At 47.3% G+C, this 13,644-nt stretch overlaps 1 protein-coding gene across 1 annotated transcript in view; it reads left to right on the top strand.

Moving 5' to 3' along the window:
• LOC101428818 (calpain-13) overlaps positions 1–13,644 on the top strand; it is a 389,789-nt gene that overhangs the window by 345,310 nt on the left and 30,835 nt on the right. The window contains exons 22-26 of the mRNA XM_071208756.1: positions 7,242–7,316; positions 8,438–8,565; positions 10,254–10,390; positions 12,439–12,641; positions 13,578–13,614. Of these exons, the coding sequence (XP_071064857.1) occupies positions 7,242–7,316; positions 8,438–8,565; positions 10,254–10,390; positions 12,439–12,641; positions 13,578–13,614 (580 nt within the window). The remainder of the gene's footprint in view (positions 1–7,241; positions 7,317–8,437; positions 8,566–10,253; positions 10,391–12,438; positions 12,642–13,577; positions 13,615–13,644) is intronic.

The following is a 13,644-nucleotide window of genomic DNA, read 5'->3' as shown; positions in this document are numbered from 1 at the left end:
TTTGTGGGCCAGACAATACCCAGCTCATGATAGGTGACTCAGGTCTCATGGTAACTTGATGGGCCATGGTTAAGCATTCAGTCTTCACTAAGGCCCAGTAGCAGGCCAAAAGCTGTTTCTCAAAAGGGGAGTTATCTGCAGAGGATGGCAGGACTTTGCTCCAAAATCCTAAGGGTCTGGATTCTCTTATATGGGCCTGCCAAAGGCTCCAGACAGCATATCTATTTGGCACTGAAACTTCCAGCACCATCGGATCTGCTGGATCATATAGCCCAGCTTGTAGTGCAGCTTGCACAGCAGCCTGGACCTGATGCAGAGCCTCTTCTTATTCCAGTCCCCAGTCAAAACTAGCAGCTTTTCTGGTTACCAGGTAAATGGACTAGAGTAGCACATCCAAAAGAGGAATGTGTTGACTCCAAAATCCAAAGAGACCAACTAAGCATGCCTCTTTTTTGATCATAGGAGGGGCCAGATGCAACAGCTTATCCTTCACTTTAGAAGGTATATCTTGACATGCCCCACACCACTGGACAACCTAGCAATTTCTCTGAGATGGAAGGAACTTGTATTTTAGTTAGATTTATCTCCCATCCTCTCTCATGCAAATACGTTACTAATAAGTCTAGAGTCTTTGCTACTTCTTGCTCACTAGGTCCTAACAACATGATGTCATCAATATAATGGACCAATGTGATGTCTTGTGGGAGGGAGAGATGATCAAGATCCCTGTGGACAATATTATGACCTAGGGCTGGAGAGCCGATATACCTCAGAGGCAGGACAGTGAAGGTATACTGCTGGCCTTGCCAACTGAAAGTAAACTGTTTCTATCTCACTAGAAGAAAATGCAAAGGAATTCCCTGAGGTCTGTAGCTTGCAAGGCATTTCTAATTCTTCTTCTTACCCACCCCTACCACCTCTCTTGCCTTCAAGCCTATTACTAAAATCACAACAAGCCCCCAAAGGTGAAATACAAAATGTGACCCATGAGAAAGTAAGGTAACTCAGAAAGAACTGCACGAGTTTTCCAATTTATGGAGTCAGCAATCAGGGGAATATGTGTGGGAATGGATAGTAAGGGTATGGGATAATAGTGGAAGGAATCTAAAGTTGGATCAGGCTGAATTTATTGATGTGGGCCTACTAAGCAGAAATTCTGGATTCAGTGCTATAGCTCGAGGGGCTAGAAAGGGCTCTCATAGTTTGTTTGGGAGACTGACTGAAATATGGACTAAAAGTTGGCCTAGCATGTCTGAGATTGAGATGCCTGATTTTCCCTGGTATACCATAAAAGAAGGAATTCAAAGGCTTAGGGAGATTGGAATGCTAGAATGGATTTACCATTTGAGAGCTGCTCACTCACCCCAGGAATGTCCAGAGGACACGCCTTTAACAAGGACTGTGAGGAATAAATTTGTAAGGCTAACTCCATCTTCCCTGAAGAGCTCTGTGGTTGTTCTTCTCTGTAGTCCAGTTATTACTGTAGGGAGGGCTGTGATGGAATTAGAATCCTTAAACATTATGGGAATGTTCAGATGTCAGTCTGGTAAAAGTCAACTATTGGCAGTTAATTGCCAAAGTCAAGGTGGGTGTGGCTACTGCAATGAAATGCAGATTCAAAATAGCACTCAGAATAGTCTGAGTTGCGTAGAATTATGGTGTTGGCTAATCCATCATGGGGTTTTTGATGTTGGAGTTTCGATGTTGGAGTTTGATGCTGAAGCCTTAAGCTGGAGTCCCGGGAAGTAAGGTCACAGAGCAAATAGAAGCAAGACCCTTGAAGAGAGGAACCCAGGAAGCCTGAACCCCTGCAGATGTTAGCAACCATCTTGCTCCAACATGTGAAAATATACTTTGGTGAGGGAAATAACATATACTTTATGGCCTGATATCTGTAAGCTCCTACCCCCAAATAAATACCCTTTATAAAAACCAACCAATTTCTGGTATTTTCCATCAGCACCCCTTTGACTGACTAATACAGTGCTGCAGGATTGCTGGTTTCCCATCTTGGCTCTACCCTTTACTCTTTGGGTATCTATCTTTTGGCAGGTGGCATCACCACACCTGCCTCAGTTTCCTCCACATTCAAAGGTGCCTTATCATGCCTCTTTGCAAGATTGGTGTGAATGTCAAAGTCACTGCTGAGCCTCAGCTTAGACAAGCATCCAAAACATCTCAGATAAGCCCCTAGTCTGTGCTAGGGGCACCTTGCCCTATCTCCACCCTCAGGTTTTCTACAATCTTGACCATGGATATGCTCTGGCTTCTTTCACCTAGCTGATTGTTTTGTAATTCATCTGTGGTTGTGACCTTTATTAATCATTCATACCTTCGGGTTGCTTGGTATTCTATTGTGTAGGTGCTCCAAAATGTGTTTAATCGTGTCATCTGTTGGGCATTTGGGTTGTTTCCAGGATTCTGGGTTCTGTTTTGTTTTAATTTAAATGAAATTGCTATGGTCATTCATGTTACAAAACCAGAATGACCTCAAAGAATTGGATGTTACATAATCCTAGACATCTGCACGAACTTGCCAAGACTTCTTTGCTGGCTATGTATGTAAGCACTGGTCCACACTGTCTTTTATCCTTCACATAAAAAAAAAAAAAAAAAAGAAGACCCTTGTTGGTTTGATTCCAATTCTGCCACTTACTAGCTGTGTGACCTTAGGCAAGTTGTTTAATCGCTCTGGGCCTTGATTTCCTTGTGGGAAGCTACCTAACTCCCAGGGATATTGCCAAGTTTAAATGAATTCGGGTATGTAAAATGGTGAAGCGCATACAAAGTGCTATACAGATATGAGCTGTTACATTTTTGATGGGAATCAAATCCTACTTTTGCATGTATTTGTGTTGGGAGACACTCCAATGATTGTTCAAAAGAAGATGTGATCAGCGTGGATGGGATCAGTTCAGGATGGCTTCCCAGAGTGTATGGGCTGGTGATGTTTATAAATTTGTGAAGGAGGCACAGGGAAGCTTTGCTCCCACCTAATTCCCAGATTGGGACAGCCATGCTTGGCCTCTAAATAAGGAGGCAAAGCCAATGAGGCATGATGCCAAGCTTACCTGGGAGACTCAGACTATGAAAGTGGGGGTTTCTCTCCTAAACTCCCAAATGCAGGTCTGTTGCCCAGCCCACCAAAGGAGAGGACACCTAGTCACATGGCAAAAGGTACAGAGAGTAGGAGATTTAGTGCCAGGCAATAAGAGAAAGGATGGGGGAATGGGTGGGCCTCAGAATCCAGAGAATGTGGTAGAGGTGAGAAGAGGCTGCATAGGCAGGGTTGGGCTGGCCCAGCTGGAAGGGAAAACCAGGTGATGTCCCTGCACAAGGGAAAGTTCCATGGAGGCTGGGGACTGGGGTGGGGGCGGACCCAGGCCAGTGCCCATTCTACTGGCAGGGCTCAGCAGTTGCTGGGCTGGGTTCAGAGACAGGATGCCCATCCCTGGGAGGTCTGGACCATCTCTTGACTCACTGTCCACCTTTCTCCTCTTCTCAAGCCTTCATATTTTCTTCTTTCCAAGGGGCACCTTTACCCTTTGCAATGAAAATCCTCATAACAAAAAGCTCAGCCTTTTTCAGTTGGCCTTCTAACCATTACCACCATGCTGACAAATATGGCCTAGAGGGTGTGCCTAATTATCCAAAACTCTTGATTTGGGGTTGGCTATTGGGGATAGGAGTGGAGGGTGGGCAAATGGCAATGACAGATTCACCTCAGGATGGAAAAAAGGCAATATATTCATGAGGTACCCATGTCTCCCAAGCTGAATCTTAAATGCTCTGAAGGCAGCAAAGGATACCAGCGCTGAGAGACGAGCAGCTTCCCATGGGTTGAAGCATTCGTGGAAAGCTTCCTGGACAGGGTTGACCTTGAGCTGGACTTGGGGAATGGTGGGGAATTAATGACTAACTTAAGAAGAGAACAGGAGGTGGTTGGCCTTGCTTCCAAGCTGGCAACAGGCTGAGTATATTCAGGGCCAGCAAGCAGTGGAACCTGGGGCACAGTTGTTGGGAGCGGGCCTGGAGAGACCAAGGCCTGTTTAGAAGTTTGGATTTACATGCTCCAGAGTGGGGAGTAATGACGTGTGCAGAGCAGGGGCTGTGGAGATGGTTCTAGCAGCACTGGCTCTGTAGGATCACCTTCCTTGGATGTCAGTGCTGAGAGGCACCATTTACCAACAGAAACCAGGCTGGAAGGAAGTGACGGGGGCCTCCACACAGGTGGTCGATTTTCTCCCTACTTAATTTTTTTATTTTTTCAATTCTGTTTTTTCTCTGTCTCTATTTTTTTTTTAATGTTACATCAAAAAATACAAGAGGTCACCACATACCCCCTATCCCCCTTACCCCATTCATCCCACATCAACAACTTCTTTTACCTGCAACCGGAAGTAGGAGAATTGCATCCACCATCCATATGGAATCTCCCTACTTTTTAAGGAGTAGAGATGGAAGGGGAATGCTGGATGGTCGAATCTCAGTCATAATTGAAATTTCAGTTGCACACACTTGAAGGCAAACTTGCATGAATCGATAGTGTATTGACTCACACTACATTTATTTTCCCTTACACACTGCAGAAATGTAATTATCACTTAGTTATAAAATTGCTGTTCTCAAATAAGGCATTTGACTGGCTCAGCCCACAGCCAGAAGCCAGTCCCCCAGTGCAACCACTTCCAGAGAAGGGGCTCCTTAAACTCCTGTGCCTCAGGGGCAGTTGCCAATGAGAAGGCCTCCCCTGTGAAGGAGGGCTGGCAGAGGCAGCTGCGCCATCCTGCCCACGAGGCCCTCCTCCTTCAAGGCAGACCCTAGCGCCAAATCCTGGAAGACACTGTCCCAATGAAATGACAGCAGAGACTTCACTGGAGTCCAAGGGTGCTGAGGGACCCTAGCACAAGTCATCACAGTCTTACTGTTGGCTGTGTCACCTGGCAGAATCTGCAGGTCAAGGCTATAAAATGTGAGGTCCTTGAAGGATTGAATGAATACATGACTTAGGGCTACAGAAAACATTCGGGGAAAACGTGTAGATTTTTCTACATTAGGGTGGGCCAGGGTTAAATTTTCCACTTTATGGTGGGCGAAAGAGTATTCACACCAGAAAGCAAGTACATATATGGTACAAACTGACTGTATTACAAAGCATGTTCATTTCAATGACCAACCAAAATCAAACAGTTGGGCCACTCTGAGTAAGACCCTACAAGTCATGGTGGGAAGGAGACAAATGCTTTAATGGCTAATATGGTCTAGGTACTTAACCCAGCACCTTATTTGATCCTCTTAACAATCTTCTGAGGCAGGAATCATTACCCCTGAGTCATAGTTTGACCCACTGAGGCTTAGAATTATTAAGGTACTCATGCAAGGTGACCCAGCTAGTAAAGGTGTAGATTGGATTCCATTTTACTGCACTTACTGTACAGGTCGACTGTTCATCCTCCTGCCCAGGGGAAACCCTCTCTCTACTTTACCCCTGACAGAGGGGCATGCAGCCCCCAGGCATGCAGTGGTCTCTTTACCAGATGCAGCTGAGTGCCTTGCTGAGAGCACCTGCCTAAGACCTTCTTAGGAGTCCTCTCCTCCATGCCCACTGGCTGTTTCTAGGCTGGAGGGGCTTACCTTCTTCCACCTGACAACCCCACATTAGAGGCACTCCCATGGCTGGCCCAGTCCCCAGTGCTGAACATGGGTGACTTCTGACCATTTCACAGGCAGCGCCAGCTCCAGACCTCTCAACAATCTGGTCTCCCGCTTTCAGGCTCTGCTTTCACTCGATTTTAAATACTCAGCACAGGGTACTCCCTATTAACACCCCTCAGTTTTGGGACCTTTACCAGTGACCATCTCCAGGCAACCAAAGTGAGTTGAAGGGAAAGAATTCTCCCCTAAAGGGCTAGAATTCTCAGGGATTTTGCCCCATGCTGTTTGTACACTGATCTCTCGAGAGCATCTGCTCCTTCCAAGAGTGAAGAAACAGCATCCTAAAAGGTTTGAGTTAAATGGTGTTCAACCTAACCAGTCAGTCACTCCCAGGCTCGAGGGCAAACCAGGGGTAGACAGTAGGGGGAGGGGGGTTATCTATGTAATGGCTATAGAAAATAATTTAACCAGACATTGATTTATCCAACAAACATATTTATTGAGCTTATACTATTTGAAACACTGTGGTAGATTCTGCAGATACAGCAACTAATTAATTGAGCAAAAAATTGTTGCATGTCTCCTATGTGCCAAGGCATTGTGCTAAATACCAGTGATGTATTGGTGTCAAGGCTCATTGATCTCCTGGAACTTGGAGTCTAGGGAGGGATATCAACAAATAAATAAGCCATTGTAACCCAGTGGAAAGTGCTGAGGCAGGGGTGGTACAGGGCACTATAGGAGCTCAAATAGGGGCTTCTACTCAGGCAGAGGGGTGGGTGGTAGGGGGACAAGAAGGCTTCCTAGGGGTAGTACTTTTTAGAAGGAAAGATGAGTAAGAGTTTGCAGGTTACACAACCTAGAGGACAAAGTGTTCCAGGTGAGGCACATTACAGTGAAGGTTGATTGGGCCAGGCAGATGTTTTTAAGGAAATGAAAGAGTCGTTGTTGCTCGAGTAGAGCATTCAAGAGCAGGGTTGTGGGCATGTGGGAACTGGAGGGAGTCTGAACGTTATCCTGAGAGCAAAAGGACACTATGAATGTGTTTTAGGTAGCGGGATGAAATAATCAGATTTTCATTTGAGAAAGATCATTTTGAAGGTAGTGTGGGGAAAGGATAGGCAAGTAGACAAACTAGGTCAAGGAGGCCAGACGGAAGTACAGAGGGGGAGGCCTGAACCAGGAAGAGAGCAATAGCGATGGAAATATTGAATGGCTCAGAAAGGTGTTTGTGAGGAAGAATCAATAAATCAATAATGGTTGGGAGGTGGGAGGTGCAGGAGGGAGAGTGAGCAGTCACAGTGACTCTTCACGTTCTTGCTTGGGAAGAAGGAAGAGGAAGAGGTTGATTCTGAGGTCACTGTGGGACTCTGGTGGAATGGACTAGAGTTCAGTAGAATATTGGGCTGGGGATGGAGGTTGGAGTTTATTAGCGTATATGAAAGGATAGAATCCTGCCCCTAGGTGGAGTGACACTCTCCAGTTGCACCCCAGTTACTAATGGGGACTGTGCAAAGGTATACTCAGGTGGATAAGATGAAAGGCTCTGAACAACCTCACCTTATGGTCTGTCTCTCCATACTCAGGTCCCCGGAGTGGCAGGAAACCCACGACCCACGGAGAAGCCAGCTCTATGAGAACAAGGAAGATGGCGAATTTTGGTATTGAGTCCTTTTTTAAAATTATGATTTAAATCTTTAACTATTTCCTAGACCCTCAATCTCTACCCCATTATGTAAACTTTCATGAGGATGCTGATTGGTTTCTGAGAAATCTGTTTTGAAGGAGCCTATTTTCTCTACAAAAACACAAAAATTTGGAATGGGAAATTATTTTTTTGCTCATTGTTCATGTGAACAGTATTTCAGTTCTGAAATATTGGAATTTCCAAGGCATTTTAATTGTAAAAGGGAATTTTGGGAGCAAAGCTCTGAAACTGACAGCTTCCTGGACACTAGGCTGCATTGTTTTCCTACCTGTATCTTTGATACCATCTGGTTGGGACCCTGGGCTCCACAGCCTCCCCTGGCAGGAAGCTCCACAGCACTGGTCCTCAACCCTGACTTGGTTGTTCTAGGTGGGACAACTGCCATCACTGGCAGTTATGCTTGAAGAGACATCTTAAAAACATAGTCTTGGCTGTACACATGCATTTTAGGGGATAAGGTGAACATTTCTCTCAGGAGTTGTCTGGTTTACTTAGGGTCTTATTTAAATGAAATTTGGCAGAAATGAAAAGGACCCTGGGTCTAAGTAATTATGAATCAGGGAGGGACACGTGTAAATTACAAAGAAGAATGTTTCCAGTGCTACCCTTTCATTACAGTAGGAGGTAGGATATTAGGTGTTGAATCCACTTGATTCTGATAGAGACCTCAATGATGACTTTAGCAAAGGGCCATAGAGGAAGGTGATTCTCCCAGCAGCATGTAGGACCTACAGCAGAGAGAGATGGGTGGTTGTCTTGCTGGCCATGAGAGGGCTTTCAATTTGGTCAGCAGGTCAGAGAGAGATGGTGGTTGATGATAAAGCCCTTGCCAGGTGAAGTGCAGAACACAGAATTTGATCTGTTCTTGTCTTCCCAGCCACTGGAAGGGGGCATGAGGAAGTAGAAAGGCACTTGATGGTGAATGATCCAGAATGAGGCTTTGGTCATCTGGTAGGACAATGATGAGTCTATGAATACTTTGGTTGAAGGATGAATAATGGGAAGACAACTCCCCTAACCCTCTCCCCAAGCAAAACCAATGGTTGTTTAGTGATATGTGTTTGTTTTTAAAAGGATGTCATGCCAAGATTTCCGAGAGAACTTCTCCAGTCTATATATATGTAACGAAATTCCAATTAGTCTGGACCACGGAAACAAACTTCATGAAAGATGGTCTCAACTGACGATATTTAAGAACCAAGGTATTCTGGGAAATCTACAGGTAGCAGGGATTTGGGAGTTATTCTGCCAGCCTGAGTCCTGCCCCAACTTCAGTTCCCACTGGCTCCATGATTCTGGACTAGTAGCCTGAAAATGAAAGGAAGGGAATTGTCAGCTGAAAGGGGCAGCTACTACCTCTCCAAGGAAAAGATAGGTGGAAAGAAAGGGGGTGGAGGACAGGGAAGAGAATCTCAAATGTGCCACCCCTGACCCTTTATAGTCCACCATCGTCCTGCTATTAACCTCCACTCACCTCTCAGAAGTAGAGCAGGCTCACCTGCCTTCAGGAGTGTCCAGGATGGTGGTGCACCTGTGGGGAAAGCGCTGGAAAAAATCAAACCTAAGCCCTTGTCTTTGCATGCACAGCTCTGGGACTCTGGGATCTTGCTAGTCTCCCTGTCCTCGGCCTTCCCAAATGTGAGCACTGGAATCCGTGACCCCGTCAGCCCCCTGAGACCACAGAGCCCGTCCAGGCAGCAGGAAGAATGTCCCGGCCCTACCTGTTGTGTGGGACCTGCAGCAGCATGCTGCGACCCCAAGGCAGGCGTGCTTCACAGCCTGTCTTTGGACTCCCCATGATGAATCATGTTGATTGTGCCCTTGGGAGAGTCCCATATGCCTCCTGCACTTTACACACTTGTGACATTGACCAATGGAGTAGCTCCCTATGAAGATGACTCTGGTGTGTTTACAAACACCCCGAAAATAGAGGTTGAGTAAACAAAGTGTGGGCCAGTGTGTATGTGGGTGTGTGTGTGTGCACGCTTGCACCCAAACATTAGCATGCACCCTCCAGGGCACCCACCTGCTTGAAGGCTCCCATACCTCTGAGTGTCACCTTTTGCCATGTCTGGGCTGCGATGGCAGGCTCTGAGGATCTGCCATGTTCTCACAGGCAGCAGCTGTGCCGGGCACCTACCTGAGCTCCACTTGTCCAACTGTGGGGACCAAGCCCTCTTCCCTGAGTATGATGAACATAAATGAACTTACCAATTGTACGCTGTGCCATTCTTAGCAATTCCTCACAAAGGCCAGGAAAAAGGAACCAGTGGCTGAGCACTGCTGTGCATGGCTTAGTGCACTTTAACGCATTCTCTTAGTCAATCCCTCAAAAGTCCCCTGGCCAGGGTGGTCCTCTGTGTCCCCTCATTTCCTCTCAGAGCTTCCCAGTTGTGACCTGAACCTTTGGTTTGTGTTCATTCACCCCGAGCTTGACTTGTCTTCATTCTTCCATATATTTGGTTTCCACATCAGTTCTGGGCTTGCTCAGCCTCAGCGTCATGCTTGGGTAGAAGAGCTGTGAATTAGCATCACTGCCTATTCTTCTGTTTCTCTTGGTGCTTGGGAGTGGATGTCCATTTCAAGGCTCTGAAGGCTACTGCTAAGGTGTAAGTTTGTACTAATAGGGGGACCCTGAAAGGTCACTTGCTATATGAATAGCCCTTGACTCTGCAGTTTAAGAAACACTTTCCCAAAAGGAGAACATGCTTCCTCCCCGTTTTGAGGAGGAGGAGACTGAGGCTCAGACCTAAAGAGGCTTAGAACATGGAACCCAGGCCTCAGGTGTCCGAGCTGGAGTGTTGTCCACCACCCACGGGCTCTCTGACCTGGATACGGCCCCCAGGGGAGTCACGGCCGCTGAGCTCTAGGAGCTGCTCTCTCTCTGCAGAAGGTCCTTGGAGGGACCATCCGCACTTCTCAGTGCCAGAGGGCACGGAAGGCATCAATGCTGTTGTGTCTGTCACCATGAGGCCACAGAGTCTGAGGCCAGAAGAGGAGAAACTTCCACTGACCTTCCAAGTCGAGGTAACGGCTCCTGCTGTGGCTCGCCCTGTGGTGATGTCTGTGTCCACCTGGGACTGGGAGGGCAGCCAGCGAGATAAAAACCCAAAAGGGCTGAGCGTTCATCTGGCCCCACTGTGTAAATGTGCAGTAAACCTGAGGCCAGACAGGAGATTAAGAGTTGACAATGGGACACACTCTGCCCTGGTCACTTGTCAGCATGACCTGGTCAGCTACAGGCTCTACGTGGTCAGGACCCAGACCGGCTGTCATAAAATGCAGATTCCTGGGCTCGACCCTGACATTCTGAATCAGAATTTCTAAGGACAGAGCCTGAAAATCTGCATTTATAACAAACTCCCCAGGGGACACTTATGTACATAAAGGTTTGAGACACACTGGCTAAAATTTGAAAGAAGTTAAGAAAAATTGGTTCTAGGTATAAAGTAGAAGGTATGTTTTTTTCTTCTCTTTAAACTGAAGTGCAGTCATCACACTGCAGCCCCTTTACAGCTAAGGGAAGGGCCATCTGCCTGTGGAGGTGGTGGAGCAGGATGTGGTGATTGGTGTGGTCTGGAGGGCCCAGGAAAGTGCCAAAAGGCAGCCAGAGGCCAGGGCAGGGGGTCTCTGAGTAGGGGATACTCAGAAGCCAGGCTGAAAACAGTGAGCAAGAGCCCTGCCTGTGACAGCATTGGCCAGTCATGGAGATGTGGGGCACCTGGAAGGGCTTTGAGGGAAGCGATCAGGCTCAGGGAACCAAATAGCATTGTGCTTTCCAGAGCCAGAGAACAGGATGCTGGCTTGGTCTCAGGATAAGGCACAAGCCCATCCCTAGAACGACATGGCCAGGCCTGCACAGGATCCCTGTGTTAATCTGATGGGGGGTCCTCTGGATCTGGACCAAGACCCCTGTCCCTCTCCCACACCAGCCTTCTCTCGCCATCGAGCCAGAGCCAGTCTGTCCTGAAGGATTAAGGGCCTGGACAGGGCGGCACAGGGCCAGTGGAGGGAGGAGGGCAGAAGAGTGCAAGCATGGAGTCCTGTCCTTCTAGAAGGCAGGGTGTCAGCTGCCCACATACTCTGTACACACACTGCTCCCAGGCACATGTTCATGTGCACATGCTCACACACTCACACATTTTTACGCACACACACCCATGCAGGCACACTCACACACCCAGAATCACTGTACAGTGCAGACCCTCTGGAGAAGACTTCATGTCATCATTGCTTGTGCCAGAAAGAACCAAGCAAGCCAGGGTCCCAAAACCATTGGTGCTGCCATGTCAGCACCAAACCCTCCTGCACACCTAATGCAGAGGCCCATTCCCTTTTCCTGGTAGCTCAGCCCCACTCCCACCCCTGAAAAGAAAGTTTCCCTTTTTCCTGTTTCCCCACAAGGCAGAGCTCATGAATAATCATTTCACACTGTGCAACTGTTCTAAATGGAACCCTCATGCTCACCCGTATTGGGGAAAATTTGTTTAGTAAGGGGTTTTTATTAAGTAATATCTATGTGACATCTGGTATTAGGAACTGCACTGTATTTATTGTTTTATCGCTAAGAAAATATTGAAGTAAAAGGAATATGATCAGGGCCTATTATTGTCCAATGAGAAGGAATTTCAGGGAACTGCTAGAAAGGTGAAGGAGAGGATGTGATAGGAACCTGAGGCTGGGATGCTTTGCTGTCCAGCGAGTGCTTTTCAAGAGATTCAGTAGAAAAGTGGTTTTAGGGGCCCCAAAAGTTTTCAGTGTTGGCACGATGTTACTAGTTTTCATGGAACTCTTCTTTATATAAAGGAAGAGAGCTAAAACTCTACAGGCAGAAGCCCAGGATGCTAGTAGACTTCATGAGATAAAATCCTTTGTCTTATTTCTTTGCATTCAATTTAGGGTCCAGACTCTAGACCACCTCACATGTAAACTCTGACACTTGTGGAGAGTTCAGGCAAGCACTGTCTCCTTCTGGGGGCCTGCACTGCTGCTCTGGTGCATGGAAGGGGATTGGTCAGCTCTGCTTGTGGGGCCATGCATGGAGAGACCTCTCACCATCGTCTGGTTTCCTCTAGCCCCAGCATTTCCAGGAGAGGTGGCTGCCAACGTCTTCATCCCACTCCAGATATGCTGTCCCGGGCACGCTCCTAAAAACCAAGTACAACATCACCGAGTGCTTCCAGCTGAGCCCTGGGTCATATGCCTTGGTGCCCTGGATGAGCAGAGAAGATGCTAAGTTCTTACTCCGAATCTTCCTGAAATTGCCAGACAATTTCAGGTACAGAATTTCTGGGACTTTAAATGTTTCATTCTACTCAATTATGTTTAAAAATGCATTGTCTCATTACATGCAATGCCCATGCCAAGTTCAGTGAAGGAGACAGCAGGGGTCTTGCTCATGTGAGGCTCACCATAAAAGGGGGATAAGGAAGTCTATGAACCAAAAACTGGACCACAAAGAGAATAAGCCATTGCTACTGCAGTGTAGAGTGGAGGGACACACTCGGGCCAGGGGCAGAGGAAGGCTTCTTGAAGAAAATGGCATTTGAGCTGGTCCTTTAAGGAAAAGCATAACTTAGATCTGAAGGAATGGGGATCTGGGGAAGTCAATGCCTATGGAAGGAGAATCATGGCCAGCAGCAGGGAAGTGGATGTGTTCGGGGCTTGTTGGAGAATAAGTGAGATCAGCCACATGGATAGGAAGGTTGTACATGGGATCTGACTGGAAGGTGGCCAGAACATGGGGTATACTGAAGGGACAGGCAAAGATGGGCCTGAAAGATGGAGTCTGATGATGGAAGGTCTAGAATGCCAAGTTGGCCAGTCAAGACTGGGCACAACAGGCACATCTGCTGGACAACTCTGTCCCTGGAGCCGAGGTGACCTCACTATAACTGGGTGAGGGCAGTACAGCATGCTAGGCAGCACAATGCCAGCTAGAGATGGATCAGAGGACAAAGCCCATTGGCCATCCTAGCAGTGGGAGTCACTGTTCAGGTGTATCTAGTAATAAAAGTTTTAAAGACTAGGCCATGTCTATCCAAAGGCTGGGCTCAATCCCATGGTGCCACAGCTGCCTGCATCATCTCAGGAACTCTGCAGGGTCTCCACTCGGATCTTGGACAAGTATCTGACGGCTCCTAGGTGCCCTCCAAAGGCTGCCTTGGAATGGTGGGCCAGCCATTGTTCTCACACTTTGCCCCTGGTTTTCTAGGAATCTGAACAGCAACATCAACCTTGGAGAACTGAAGGTAGGTGTGTGCACTTCCAAGAACTTCTGT

This window comes from Dasypus novemcinctus, chromosome 17, assembly GCF_030445035.2.
Source record: "Dasypus novemcinctus isolate mDasNov1 chromosome 17, mDasNov1.1.hap2, whole genome shotgun sequence".
NCBI classification, from domain to species: Eukaryota; Metazoa; Chordata; class Mammalia; order Cingulata; family Dasypodidae; genus Dasypus; species Dasypus novemcinctus.
This window is presented reverse-complemented; position numbering and strand designations above follow the sequence as displayed.